The sequence below is a fragment of the Juglans microcarpa x Juglans regia genome, chromosome 6S, assembly GCF_004785595.1.
Source record: "Juglans microcarpa x Juglans regia isolate MS1-56 chromosome 6S, Jm3101_v1.0, whole genome shotgun sequence".
NCBI lineage: Eukaryota > Viridiplantae > Streptophyta > Magnoliopsida > Fagales > Juglandaceae > Juglans > Juglans microcarpa x Juglans regia.
The window spans coordinates 20,384,054-20,397,911 of record NC_054605.1 but is presented as its reverse complement, the minus strand read 5'-3'; the positions used below and the strand labels follow the sequence as shown (position 1 = coordinate 20,397,911).

At 36.1% G+C, this 13,858-nt stretch overlaps 1 protein-coding gene across 5 annotated transcripts; it reads left to right on the top strand.

The window, feature by feature from the left end:
* Positions 1–728: 728 nt before the first annotated feature.
* LOC121237393 (probable bifunctional methylthioribulose-1-phosphate dehydratase/enolase-phosphatase E1) lies at positions 729–11,381 on the top strand. 5 transcript variants are annotated; one of them, XR_005934913.1, is made up of 12 exons: positions 729–1,072; positions 1,509–1,645; positions 2,003–2,098; positions 2,282–2,401; positions 2,668–2,757; positions 3,201–3,380; positions 3,486–3,641; positions 4,365–4,514; positions 4,574–4,675; positions 5,250–5,359; positions 5,437–5,646; positions 5,816–5,855. XR_005934913.1 is itself a non-coding variant. In XM_041134106.1 (12 exons), exons 1-12 carry the CDS (start codon positions 847–849, stop codon positions 11,260–11,262), a joined length of 1,545 nt encoding a protein of 514 aa, XP_040990040.1. In that variant the 5' UTR covers positions 729–846; the 3' UTR covers positions 11,263–11,381. The 5 variants fall into 5 exon arrangements, 4 of the variants coding, with proteins under 4 accessions (XP_040990040.1, XP_040990041.1, XP_040990042.1 ...); XM_041134106.1 differs by lacking the exon at positions 5,816–5,855 and adding an exon at positions 11,171–11,381 and having other exon boundaries at positions 3,201–3,347; positions 5,437–5,555; XM_041134105.1 differs by lacking the exon at positions 5,816–5,855 and adding an exon at positions 11,171–11,381 and having other exon boundaries at positions 730–1,072; positions 5,437–5,555.
* Positions 11,382–13,858: the final 2,477 nt, after the last annotated feature.

Here is a 13,858-nt window from a genome sequence, read left to right as displayed (position 1 = left end):
TATTTATTTTTATGAGTTTTAATTTGTTGAACAGTACTAGATATTCAGTAAAAAAAATTATACAAACCATACTTTTATTCCACTTTGATGAGATGATATTTTTAGTCAATTTTTAAGTTTTTTTTTTTTTTTTAAATAAACAATGATATGTTTGATAAAAATATCATATTTTTCATGATGCGATAAAAATGGGACAAGGGTATAGGTTGTAGCATTACTCTTCAATAAGTATCATGAAATTTATTTCATATGTCTATCTTAAGTTTTTGGTAGTTTATAAACAATATAAAGAAAATCTTAGATTCAAATTTAAATATTTGCCTTCCATGTAAAAGAAAAACCATTGAATTTGAATGTATCATAAAGCACCGACATCGACATAAATAAAATGTCAAACTATTTTTTGTTTACTTGAATTTGAAGCAAACATCTATGTAGACAAATTCTTTTAACAATTAGTTCATGTTTATATATAATTGTAAGTAATTAATGTGGTCGAACATATTTTCCATAACATTAATCTCAACCGTCGGATTCAAAGTAAACACTCCTAAAATTTTCGAGAGATATTTAAAAATGATAAATAATATTTATTTATTAAACAAATCACTAAATTCGAAGAAACACAGTTTAGCAGGTGCTATGCCTATGAGTACGAGAGTTGAAAATCAGATTCCCTTTCCACCAATCAAAACCACACACACTACTACATTTTCAGTCTCCAACACAGCCAATCAAAACTGAACGCAGCCCATGACTACGATATAAGCTAAATCCACACGCATGGTGTCTCTGTGTCGCTCTCTCCAGCGCAAATAAGTACTCTGTTTCTCTCTACAGAATCCAATGGCGACGGTGCCAGCGGTGGCTTTAAACGGAGTGAAGTTGGGGATGCCATCACAGGCGTACCTGGAGGGCAAGGCAGTGAAGGACACGAGGGTTTTAATCTCGGACCTCTGCCGCCAGTTCTACAATCTTGGATGGGTCTCGGGAACTGGTGGCAGCATCACCATCAAGGTCCACGATGACTCCATCCCTAAGCCCCACCAGCTAATCGTCATGTCTCCCTCAGGTGCTTGCTCCTCAATTTTTCTAACTTTTTTTTTTCCTTTTGGTTTCTGGCTACTTTGTATCCTTGCTCGACTGCGTTTGTGCTTCAATTTTGTATCTTTTGATTTTCTGGGAATACGTTTTTCAAACTCAGTACACACGTGTTGTTCCGATTACTCGGTTTGGATTATGTATTCAAGTTTCAGCTCGGTGTTTTCTCGTTCTTCCGGTATTTTCATTTCGGGTGTTCGTAATTATTCTCAGTTCGTGTTTGCGTGCTGTGTTTTTTGACTTCTGGGTATTCTTCGTATTGCTCAATTTGTGTTTTTACACTTTGACGTGCGGGTTGATTCCTGGGCATATTGTATTTTGCCCAATTGTCTTTCTTGTGGATTTTGCTGTATTATTTGAGCTTTAGGTATGTTATTCTCATATTGTGCATTCTTTAACGTGAGTAGGTGTTCAGAAGGAGAGAATGGTGCCGGAGGATATGTATGTCTTATCTCCAGACGGGTCTATCTTGTCACTGCCATCTCCTAAACCATATCCACATAAGCCTCCAAAATGTTCTGATTGTGGTCCTCTTTTCTTGAAGGTATTAATCGTCTGTGCGTCGTAAATTACTAACTATTAGCTAATTGCGGGATGAGAAACAGGTTCGACGTGATGAAGTTGTAAAGTGTTTCTTGAAAGCAGGCTCTTGACGAGCCTGTGATGTGAAGTTTCATCATCTGTCATGCACGTGAAGGGATTTTGCTCAATGATTTAGGCCTGCCCTAACTTTTAATTAATGCATTAGCCTATGTCTTTTCATCATCATATTGCTTTTGGGGAATGGATTCTTTTGGTTATGACTTTATATGTAATGATCAATGGTAATTAGATCTTTGTTAAGTTGGCTTCTAATCCATATTTTTTCCCATCTTGATTATGTAATTTTTTTTTTTCCTAGACATATGAGATGTGTAATGCTGGAGCCGTTATCCACAGTCATGGAGTTGAATCTTGTCTCGTAACAATGCTACACCCACTTTCCAAAGAATTTCGAGTAAGCTTTTTATTATTGGCATATGTAAGGGAGGATAAAAAACATCTTTTTTCTAAGAAAAAAATTCCGGTTACCATTCTCTAAATTGGTCATCCTGTTTATCACATACAACCACTCTTGCCCAGCTTATAGTTTGCCTTTTCTTCCCTTTGATTTGTTGGTGCTTGTTGGCACAATGTGCAGATCACTCACATGGAAATGATAAAAGGAATCAAAGGGCATGGTTACTATGATGAACTTGTGGTCCCGATTATAGAGAACACTGCTTATGAATTTGAGCTCACCGAATCTCTTGCTAAAGCTGTATGTTTTGTTGTACATTTTACTCTGCTTATTGATTCTGTTGCCCGTTAATCTCAAGTTGTAGATGGCACCCTGTGCTTTGTGAGAGAAAAAAAAAAAGGAAAAAGGAAAATAGATATGAAGATAGTATTTGTGCAAAATTTAATCCTATAATACAATGCTTGCTCTGGTAACACCCCTAATTGTTATTATGTCGTGATATACATAATACAACTATACATTTAGACATTTTTTTTTACTGATTAACTTGCCTTCATATTTCTTAGATTGAAGCCTACCCAAAAACAACAGCTGTTCTTGTTCGTAATCATGGCATATATATATGGGGAGACTCATGGATAAATGCAAAAACTCAGGTTTGTTTCTGTCTATGGAAGACGTAAAATGTTAGAGAATGTTTAGAGAGTGTTGTGCTATATTTTACCCTTCTAGAAGATTGTCTTGATGAGGTGTCCCTAGCGGCTGTACCTTTCCAGAATATTCTTTTGTCATATTGTAAATGTTTCTGGTACTTATATGGAATTGATAGCATTAGAGCTGTATATAGGAAAGCAGCTCCTCTGTTCACATAGTGCAATTTACAAATTTGTGAACGGAAGAGCAGCTTTCTGGTAATTTGTTCTTATATGCAGCCATATCACGAGATCATAGCTGTGATTGATGGATAATGAGTATTTATATTTAGTGTTTAAATCCATACAAACCCGGCTGCCTGTATATCAATATCTAGGACAACTTTTTCCACTTCATCTTTAACATCTTTCTACGTTATCTCTTCAAATGTTGTCTTTCCTTTCAGGCGGAATGTTATCATTATCTTTTTGATGCTGCTATCAAGCTTCACCAACTGGGGCTGGACTGGTCTACTCCTAACCATGGTCCCATTTGGAATGTTAAAGGAGTTTTAGGCAGTGGTGCATCTGCAAACATGTCTGTGAAGGCAGGGGCGAGTGCAGATCATGGAATTGAACCATTGCGAGTGAGTTTGTGAGCTGTTCTTCCTTTTATTGGATATCTTGGGATTCTAGACCCGTTACTGACATTTTTCCCATGATTTCTCCTTCTCTAATTATTTGGGTTGCAGCGTTGCATTGTTCTTGACATTGAAGGGACTACAACTCCTATATCATTCGTTTCTGAGGTTCTCTTTCCATATGCTCGTGACAATGTTGGGAGGCATTTATCTGCAACATATGAGACTGCAGAAACTCAAGATGATATTAACTTGTTGCGGTCCCAAGTAATATTTCTTTTCGATGTTTGGATTTGATTTTACTTGTGGAATAATTTTCCTTTCCTGTTTGCCTGTTTTTTGACTGGTGGTGCTAGTTGCTTGAAAATATGGATGATATTGTGCTTTCGTCATCGCCCACGATACTGTCAAAAGATGGTTATGAGTTCTTTAATTTTGAAATTACACTTGTATATCTTCAATGGTAGGGGTGGCAATTTAGCCCCATAAGGTGGGGATCCACCATCATGGGCAAGAATTGCTCATGAAAAGCAAGGATAGGAATTAATTTCGTCCTTGCTTGCAGGGACGGGGAGAGGTCTCTCCCTTAGAGGTTGGTTTTAGGTGATAAATATTGTGGCAGTTAAAAGGGTTCCTTTTTCTGAGGGTAATGAAGGAGTTGCCTCTGAAATTTTTGTGTTACCTAGATTGTTGCTGACTCTACAGAGCCTATTGCATGATATAGACGTAAGTGTGCTATCCAATGATTTAAGATGGACAACATTTCCACCAGCGAACACAAATCTAAACCAAGTCCACAGTGTCAGGAAGTATGACGGTAGACTCACTTCTATGTCCGATTGCAATTTAAAACTTGATGAATCATTATGGTAGTCTGGATGGCTCGGACTAGTTGATGGAGTTGTTGCATCTTTGTTAAAATTTGGCAGAATTGAGTTCCCAAAGGTTTTAGTTTTATGAACTGTAAATTATTTGCCATTCTGAATTCAGGTTCAGGATGACCTGGATCAAGGTATTGTGGGTGCTGTTCCCATTCCCTCTGATAGTGCAGGGAAAGAGGAGGTGATTGCTGCTTTGGTTGCCAATGTGGAAGCAATGATAAAAGCTGATAGGAAGATCACTGCCTTAAAACAATTGCAGGTAACCATATGATTCCTGTGCAACCCATCTTGTGGATATAGCTGACTTTAGCTTTGCAGGGTCATATATGGCGTACTGGATTTGAGACAAATGAATTGGAGGCAGTAGTTTTTGAGGATGTACCGGAAGCTTTGGAGAAGTGGCATGCTTTAGGCATAAAGGTCTTTTATATTTCTCCCTCCCTCCCCATCCTTATTCTTTCTTCTTCTTTTTTACATCTTCCAATTTTTTGTCTTGATGCTGTGTTTCTTCATATCAATTGTCTAGAATGTTGTTACCTGTAGTCTAATGGTATTCCAACCAATACACATAACAGACACAGAAATACACAAAAAAAGCCCAGGCACACACGTGCAATACAATTTCAAAGCTCATCTCCAATAAAAAAATATCACTTCCTACTGAATGAACTAGTCTGTTACTGAATCAAATATGTCCTTAGGATTTTTTGAATGGTCATCATCTTAGCTGGCCCCCCAGTCCCTCCCACCCAAGGGTTGTAGGGATGGGACCTTTCCGTGAACAAGTGCTTTTGTGGGATCAAACTCTATTCTTCTTTTAGGAAAATGTTCTTCATTGAGCAAAAAATTGTTGGTGCTGAAACAATTGTCACGTTCTTTGAAAGGCATCCTACCTTTAGTGAGAATACGACGTTATTCCTTGAATGCATACGATATGCAATGTTAATATGACAGATATTTTCTTTGAAAGTTATTGTGTTAACTTGTGCAACAGGTGTATATATATTCTAGTGGTAGCAGGTTGGCACAAAGGCTTATATTTGGAAATACTATTTACGGTGATCTAAGAAAATATTTGTCTGGATTTTTTGACACCACAGTGGGGTAAGTTCTAAAGGTTCCACAACGCCCATGTTTAATACTCGAGTACCTAATATTACCTCTCTCTCTCTCTCTCTCAGGAATAAAAGAGAAATACGCAGTTATGTTGAAATCTCTGAATCTGTTGGAGTTGATAAGCCATCAGAGGTTTTATTTGTAACGGATGTCTATCAAGAAGCTGAAGCTGCAAAGGCGGCAGGTAAGAAACTATATCCTCTGTGAAAGGAGAAAAAAAGATCTAATATGAATACCCAAATTGGTATTAGGAAATGTCACCTGCCACAATAATCATCTATCTTTTTTATAAATTAGTTTTATAATCTAATATACACACACGTCATTTTATAGGTTTATTCTTCTAAAATTTCTTTATTGTAGCACTCTAAAATCTCAGTCCTTGAAAGACAAACTTCTTTGTTGTTGAGAAAAACATTCTTTTTTTTTTTCTAAGTGAAACACATTCTCAAAGGCAAACTTCTTTGTGTTTGATAGTTTTGAGAGATACATTCTCAACATATAGATACAGAAGTGGTTTTGCTAGGGTTGTTAACAGATATAGACCAAGACTAAAACTGTTAAGTTGTTTCATACATTCAGTTTTTTTCATTTTATTGTCGTATGCTTTTATAATTCTTTTATTCTTTTTGTACACATTAATTAGCTGGCATAGTGTGAGCTTTTTAGGTTGTTAGTTTGTTGAAAGGTTCTCTGTATATATGCCCGAGAGCACAGACTTGTACAGCAACAAACTTTGACAGTAAAATGGAGACGAAACTTTTCTTCCATTGATCTGCTCTTCATCTTTTCCTTGCTCAAATTACCACTGTTTTACTTCCTTACATGGTATCAGTGAGCCAGGGAGAGCACTTTCAATGGCAACTTCTAGCTCCGATTCTTCTGAAGTTCACTCAAACCCAAAATCAAACACATCATCTCCATATCTTAATCTTAGTGATCCGGCGAACCCATACCGCCTTGACCATGGTGATAACCCAGCCCTAACCCTTGTCGCTGACCTTCTTACCACAAAAAATTACGCCACATGGTCTCGCTCAATGCGTCGTGCTCTTCGTGCGAAAAACAAACTCGGTTTTATCACCGGCTCACTCCTAAAACCATCCCAACCGACAGACCCTTTACTTGCACTTTGGGAGCGCTGTAACGACATGATAGTTTCTTGGCTCCAAAACTCCATCAGTCCTTCTCTCCAGCCTAGCGTTCTCTTTGTTGATGATGCTCAAGAAATCTGGATGGATCTTCAAGAACGATTTTTCCAACAAAATGGTCCCCGTATTTACCAACTCAAGAAGGCTCTAGCTGCTCTGCTTCAAGACCACGATCCGGTAAGTATTTACTATGGCAAATTGAAAGCTCTCTGGGATGAGCTCTCTGTATACGATCCCATTCCCCCTTGCAATTGTGGTACTATGAAAACCTTGCTGGATAGATATCAAAGAGATTGTGTGTTGCAATTTTTAATGGGTCTCAACGACTCTTGTTCTCCCATCCGAGACCAGATCATGCTTATGGATTCGATTCCCCCTGTCCCCAAAGTATTTTCTCTCATCCAACAGCAGGAACGACACTATCAAATGACCTCCCACACCCCATCCCCCGAAACCATGGCTATGGCAGTCAAGAAACCTTCCAAATTTATCTCTAAACCAAACCAATCCTTCAAAAAAGATCGTCCATATTGCAGCCATTGTAAAATCACTGGTCACACCTTCGAGACCTGTTTCAAGGCTGGCAATGCTGAGCCTCCAGTCTGCTCACATTGTAACTTGACTGGCCACACCATTGAGAAATGTTACAAACTCAATGGATATCCACCTGGCCACAAATATCATACCAAGCAGCAGCAGAACTCTGGCTTCCTTGCAAATCAGACTTCTCTTTCATTTGCTAATGACTCTGAAGACAACAGTGATGACAAATTTGGTTTGACTAAGCAACAATATCAGCAACTAATGGCATTGATCCAACCTCAGGATTCTCCAATTGCGGCTTCTGCCATTCACTCCAGAAATCCACCTCACTCCTCTCTTCATACAGCATCATGTTCCAAAATGTCTGGTACATTCATTTCTTTGTCAACACACACACACAAATTCGCACATACATCTTCCATCAATTGGATACTAGACACAGGTGCTACAGATCACATGGTCTACAGCACCAACTTTTTTACCTCCATCACATCCACGGTTAATTATTTTGTGAAATTGCCTAATGGCAATTCCGCCCCTGTTACACACATTGGAACAATTCAGTTAACGACCTCTATCGTTTTACATGATGTTCTCTGTGTGCCATCTTTTTCCTTCAACCTTATTTCGGCAAACAAACTAACTTCTACTCTCAATTGTTGTTTGCTCTTCTTTTCTACTCACTGTTTTATTCAGGACCTGCACTCATGGATAACGATTGGGAAGGGTGAGCTCAAGCACGGCTTGTACCACCTCATTTGCAAAGAAGTTCTCCCCTCAACTCTATCTACTTTCCTCTCAACAAACTCATACAGCAAAAACAACAATTTCAATTGTTTTACTTCCATTGCAAACTCTGTTTCTAATACTCACCTATGGCATTGTCGCCTAGGCCATTTATCATTTCCTCGATTACAGTTAATTTCAGATTCTCTTGTACACAAGCAACTTTCATCTATTAATGAAAAATCTTGCACAATTTGCCCCATAGCTAAACTTCATCGTTTACCTTTTCCTGATAGTTCACACTCTTCATCAAGAATTTTTGAGCTCATTCATTGTGACTTATGGGGCCCTTGTTCCACCATTGCCCATGATGGCTCAAAGTATTTCTTGACTATTGTTGATGATTTTTCACGAACCACATGGCTTTATTTGCTTGCTGCCAAAACTGAAACAAGAAAATGTATTGAAGCTTTTTACAATCTTGTTTAAACACAATTTCAAGTGAAAATTAAAATTCTAAGAAGTGATAATGGTGCTGAATTTAACATGCAAGAATTTTTCAATCAAAAAGGAATTATTCATCACAAAAGTTGTGTGGCAACCCCTCAACAAAATGGCATTGTTGAGAGGAAGCACGAGCACTTATTAAATGTGGCTCGTGCCCTTCTTTTTCAAGCTGGTCTTCCTCTAACTTACTGGACTGAATCCATCCTTACAGCCACTTACATTATTAATAGGCTTCCCTCACCCATTCTAAACAATAAAACCCCATATGAGCTTCTTTTCAAAAAGAAACCCGAATATGCTCATATGAGAATTTTTGGTTCCCTATATTTTGCTGCCACACTTATCCAAAACAGAAAAAAATTTGACCCTAGTGGTCGTGCATGTGCATTCCTTGGTTATCCTTTTGGTACCAAGGGCTACAAACTTTTGGATCTCAAAACTAGCACCATATTCATTTCAAGGGATGTTACTTTTCATGAATTTACTTATCCTTTTCAAACATCTCTCTTACCTCCTTCCACAAACTTACCTACACCAATTTTTTCTCCTCCCTTAGCACCTTTCTCAGATTTTTCAACTTCCAACCCTTCTACTCCCATAAGTTCTTCTCCTTCACACCATACTTCTCCCATTGTCTCTGCTGATTGCCTTACTCCCTCTTCCCTCTCCCCCCCTTCTCCACCAGTCAATCACATTATTCCTTTGCCTGCTGCCCCTGCAATTCGCAGATCCACTAGACACAAAACTGCTCCTCAATATCTGAAGGATTTTCACTGCACACAAGTCAGGCTTGCTTCACCTCAGCAATCAGACTCCGAAACAGGTCCTTTATTAAATGGTAAGTCCTTTCCTCTCTCTGATTGCTTATCTTACAAGCACTTTAATCCTTCTTTTCAAGCTTTTTCCTCATCCATTTCCATTCAAAATGAGCCAACTTCATATAAACAAGCAATTAAAGATCCTGAGTGGTGCAAAGCTATGGATGTTGAAATTGAAGCTTTGAAAAATAATCATACTTGGACCATCACTGATTTGCCTAAAGGGAAAGAAGCAATTGGTTGTAAGTATGTCTATCGCATTAAATTCAAGTCTGATGGTACTGTAGAAAGACTTAAAGCTAGACTTGTAGCTAAAGGCTACACTCAACAAGAAGGCATAGATTACACTGAAACTTTCTCACCCGTTGCAAAGCTTGTAACTGTTAGATGCCTTCTTAGTGTTGCTGCCATCAAAGGATGGTATTTGCATCAATTTGATGTAAATAATGCCTTCCTTAATGGTAACTTACATGAAGAAATTTACATGAAGAAACCCCCGGGATACACTAAAGGTAAACCAAATCAGGTTTGCAAATTACTTAAAAGCCTTTATGGTCTCAAGCAAGCCTCACGGCAATGGAACTCTAAACTCACTTCATCCCTCATTGCCTTTGGTTTTATTCAGTCAAAGTCTGACTACAGCTTGTTTACTAAGCATGAAGGGGACAGTTTTATTGCTTTGCTGATTTATGTTGATGATTTTCTGGTTGCTAGCAATTCCAATGATTCCATTGCTTCTCTAAGAACTTTTTTGAATAACAAATTCAAGATTAAAGACCTTGGTTGTCTTCGTTATTTCTTGGGGTTGGAAATTGCTAGATCTTCAAAGGGCATACATATTTGTCAAAGGAAATATGCCTTAGACATTTTGGCAGATTCAGGTATGCTTGGATGCAAGCCCCTTAAACTGCCTATGGATCAACATTTCAAAATCAGCAAGTCTGAAGGCACTCCACTTCTTGATCCTAGTATCTTTCGAAGGTTAATTGGTAGATTGTTGTACCTCACAATAACCCGTCCCGACATTTGTTTTGCTGTTCAATTATTAAGCCAATTTATGGATCAGCCTTCTTCCTCACACCTGGCAGCAGTTTACTGTATTTTAAGATACATTAAAACTGCACCTGCTCAAGGCCTTTTGCTCCCATCCTCTTCTCAGCTTCAACTTACAGCTTATTGTGACTCGGATTGGGCTTCTTGCCCGGATTCCCGTCGATCTACAACAGGATATTGTGTTTTCTTAGGACAATCGCTTATTTCCTGGAAAACTAAGAAGCAAACAGTTGTCTCAAGATCATCAGCTGAAGCTGAATATCGCTCCATGGCTGCCACCTCTTCCGAACTCACTTGGCTTCGATATCTTCTTCATGATCTTGGTGTTTCTCATCTACAAGCTGCCATTCTCTACTGTGACAACCAGACATCTCTTCACATTGCTGCAAATCCGATATTCCATGAGAGAACCAAGCATATCGAACTTGATTGTCATTTGATACGTGATAAAATTCAAGAAGGAAGTCTAACTACAGCTCATGTTTCATCTCAAGCACAGCTGGCTGATACATTCACCAAAGCTTTACCATCCTATCTTCTTCAAGCACACTTGTCCAAGATGGGAATAGTAAATTACTATTCTCCATCTTGCGGGGGGTGTTAACAGATATAGACCAAGACTAAAACTGCAAGTCGTTTCATACATTCAGTTTTTTTCATTTTATTGTCGTATGCTTTTATAATTCTTTTATTCTTTTTGTACACATTAATTAGCTGGCATAGTGTGAACTTTTTAGGTTGTTAGTTTGTTGAAAGGTTCTCTGTATATATACCCGAGAGCACAGACTTGTACAGCAACAAACTTTGACAGTAAAATGGAGACGAATTTTTTCTTCCATTCATCTACTCTTCATCTTTCCCTTGCTCAAATTACCACTGTTTTACTTCCTTATAAGGGTAGTTTCGATCTTGTATCTCGTGGGGGCGGGGGAACCCGTGATAGAATTGGGCAGGCAAACTGTTTTTTTTCCTATTATAATTACATCTAATTCATGTTGCAGGTTTGGAGGTGATAGTTTCCATCCGGCCAGGAAATGGACCTCTTCCCGAGAATCATGAATTCAAAACAATCAAATCATTCTCGGAAATCTGAATGCAGACGTGCCTCTGTCAGTCTGTAATCATATTAAATATGACAATTTCTATGAAAAAGTATATACATGAATAACAAAAAGTCTTAAGATGACCTCTCTCTTTGTCTGTGTTGCAATTAATGCTTTGCCTGAATTTTTACTTTTAAAATATGAGAATTAACTGAATTGTTTATAAATAGTAATTAATTGAAATAATAAAATGAGTTTTATAGGATCTAATATATTTAAATTTTAAAATGAATTTAAATAAATTTATGAGAAGTTGAATAATGTTATGTGTTTCACGCGTAAAAAAATATTGAATTAAATAAGATTGTAAGTCTCATGTGTAAAGAAGTTTTGAATTGAGATGAGTTTTGTAATTTGAAAGTCGGGTGTTTAGATGTTAGATTTAACTTAAAATTAGATTGAATTGAGTTGAACTCAGATGAGTTTAACAACCAAACGGGGTCTAAGGTGCTGATTGGATAACGAGATGAAATGAAATGGTTTTAAATGAAAATTAAAAATTGAATAAATATTATTAGAATATTATTTTTTAGTATTATTATTTTTTTAAGATTTGAAAAAATTAAATTGTTTATTATATTTTGTGTCGAAATTTGAAAAAATTGTAATGATGAGCAGTGAAATAAGATGAAATGAAATCGTTTCTGTATCAAAACGGAGCCTAAAACAAAAATTAAGTGGACTAATAAAAAAGTCCTAAGATGACCTTCATTGTGAAAAACTCTCTATGTTACCAAGAGCATATTTGACTTCTAAGAGCATTAGCATTGGTCTATATATATGTATATGTAAAATCACCTCTTTTACATATCTATTTTGTCATTCAAGCAAAATTTTCACATTGGTTTATGTATATTTGAGATAAAATAATAATAAAATTTTATTATTTTATTATTATTAATTTTTTGCTAAAATCGATTTTTTTTATATATATTTTGCAATCAGCATCCACTACATACATTTGACATTAATCAAACAAATACAATAATAAAAAATATAATTTTTTTATATATTATATTAAAAATATAATAAAATGAAAAAAAATATATATAATATATTATAATAATAAAATGAATGTGCAAATGAAGATTTGTTGTGTTGTTGAATGAGGAAGAAAATGAAATGATTGTGAGAGAGAGAGTGGGAGGAGAGAGAAATAATGATTAAAATATGATTTGTAGGGTGAATAGTAGTTATCTAAATTTGGATAAGTACTGTTCATAAGTAGCTAAATATTTGAATATGTATAAATCAATGTGAAAAATCTTAAAGTTATATTATGTAAATATAACTTTGCATATATATATACATATATCAATACTAATACTCTAATGTTCGAGCTTGGAATATGCAATTGAATGAGCTGAATATCCTCAATTGAAATAACGACCATCTATCTGTGTACTATTCGTTGAGCCTGTGGAGAAATGACAAAAACTCGAGCAATTAATTTATATGAAACAGAAGCATAGAAAGGGAAAAGCCAACAAAAAAGGAGTTAATTAATATAATCACACATCCTCAAAATGGTTAATTGGGCAAGCTAGGGGCCAAGTTTTACTGTCAGAGCAACTGCAAATGAGGCTTGACATAAATGGTTTTCAGACTTTCTTCTCATATAATCACGTGAAATAAGTTCTACTTTAATGAATAATTTCCGTAAAGTCCAAGATTGAATCTTGGCGAGAAACCCAAGTAAACAAACCACCAAGCATTCTACCTTACAACATACTCAAGTAGGGTATTGGCTTAGCAGAGTTCCTCCACCATATACATCAACGTGAGATGACTAATTACAATGAGATTAATAAAGTAAAAAGAAAAGCTAATCACTCAGACTAATCATACTCTATTTTTCTTCTTTTTCACTTTTCATAATTACAAGAAAAATTATACTCATCATCTTTATACTACACACCACATATCATATATAATTTTTTAATTTTTTTCTTTTATCAAATTGTGTGGTGTATAGATGATGAGTAGAAGAATTCAATTAGTTTAAGAAGAATAAAATAAAAATAAGTATGGTGTGTGGTGTGTGAAGACGATAAGTAGCAAAACTTGAAGTTAAAAAAAGACCGGATGTCTTGGAAAAAGAGAATGATTAATTTTATTTTATTTTTAAAAAGGAATTTGCCATTGTGCAGCATTAGACACAATTGCTTAAAATGTAAACGAGAATTAAATTTAATGCATATATGAATTTATATATATATATATATATATATATATATATATATATAAGAACCTAACATTTACACCTACTTCCAAAACAATATACACAATCTATACGAGTTTGTAAATGCTACGACATGAGAGCTCAACCTTCTACGATTTTAAGGTTCATCTTAATTTATAGATGTTTATTCGTTGTTAATTTCAAACTTCTAGAATTATTTTTTTGATAGGTAATCGTAGAGATTTTATTAATAGAAAAATGCAAAGTCTAGGTACACAGTTAGTATACATGAGAAACAACTAACTAGGGTTTACAATCGAAAGAAGAAGATCGTGATCATTTAGACCGTTACAAACAATGGTTTCCACCCATAAAAGCAATAACTTAAAGAAGAAAAGTTTTAG

What these genes read in the sequence shown, in the direction of transcription:
- LOC121237393 (XM_041134105.1), top strand. Translation starts at nt 847, where the DNA reads ATGGCGACGGTGCCAGCGGTGGCTTTAAACGGAGTGAAGTTGGGGATG. An exon ending in CACTTTCCAAAGAATTTCGA is followed by an intron (nt 2,099 to 2,281) that starts GTAAGCTTTTTA and finishes CACAATGTGCAG; the next exon opens with ATCACTCACATGGAAATGAT. An exon ending in TGAAGCTGCAAAGGCGGCAG is followed by an intron (nt 5,556 to 11,170) that starts GTAAGAAACTAT and finishes TTCATGTTGCAG; the next exon opens with GTTTGGAGGTGATAGTTTCC.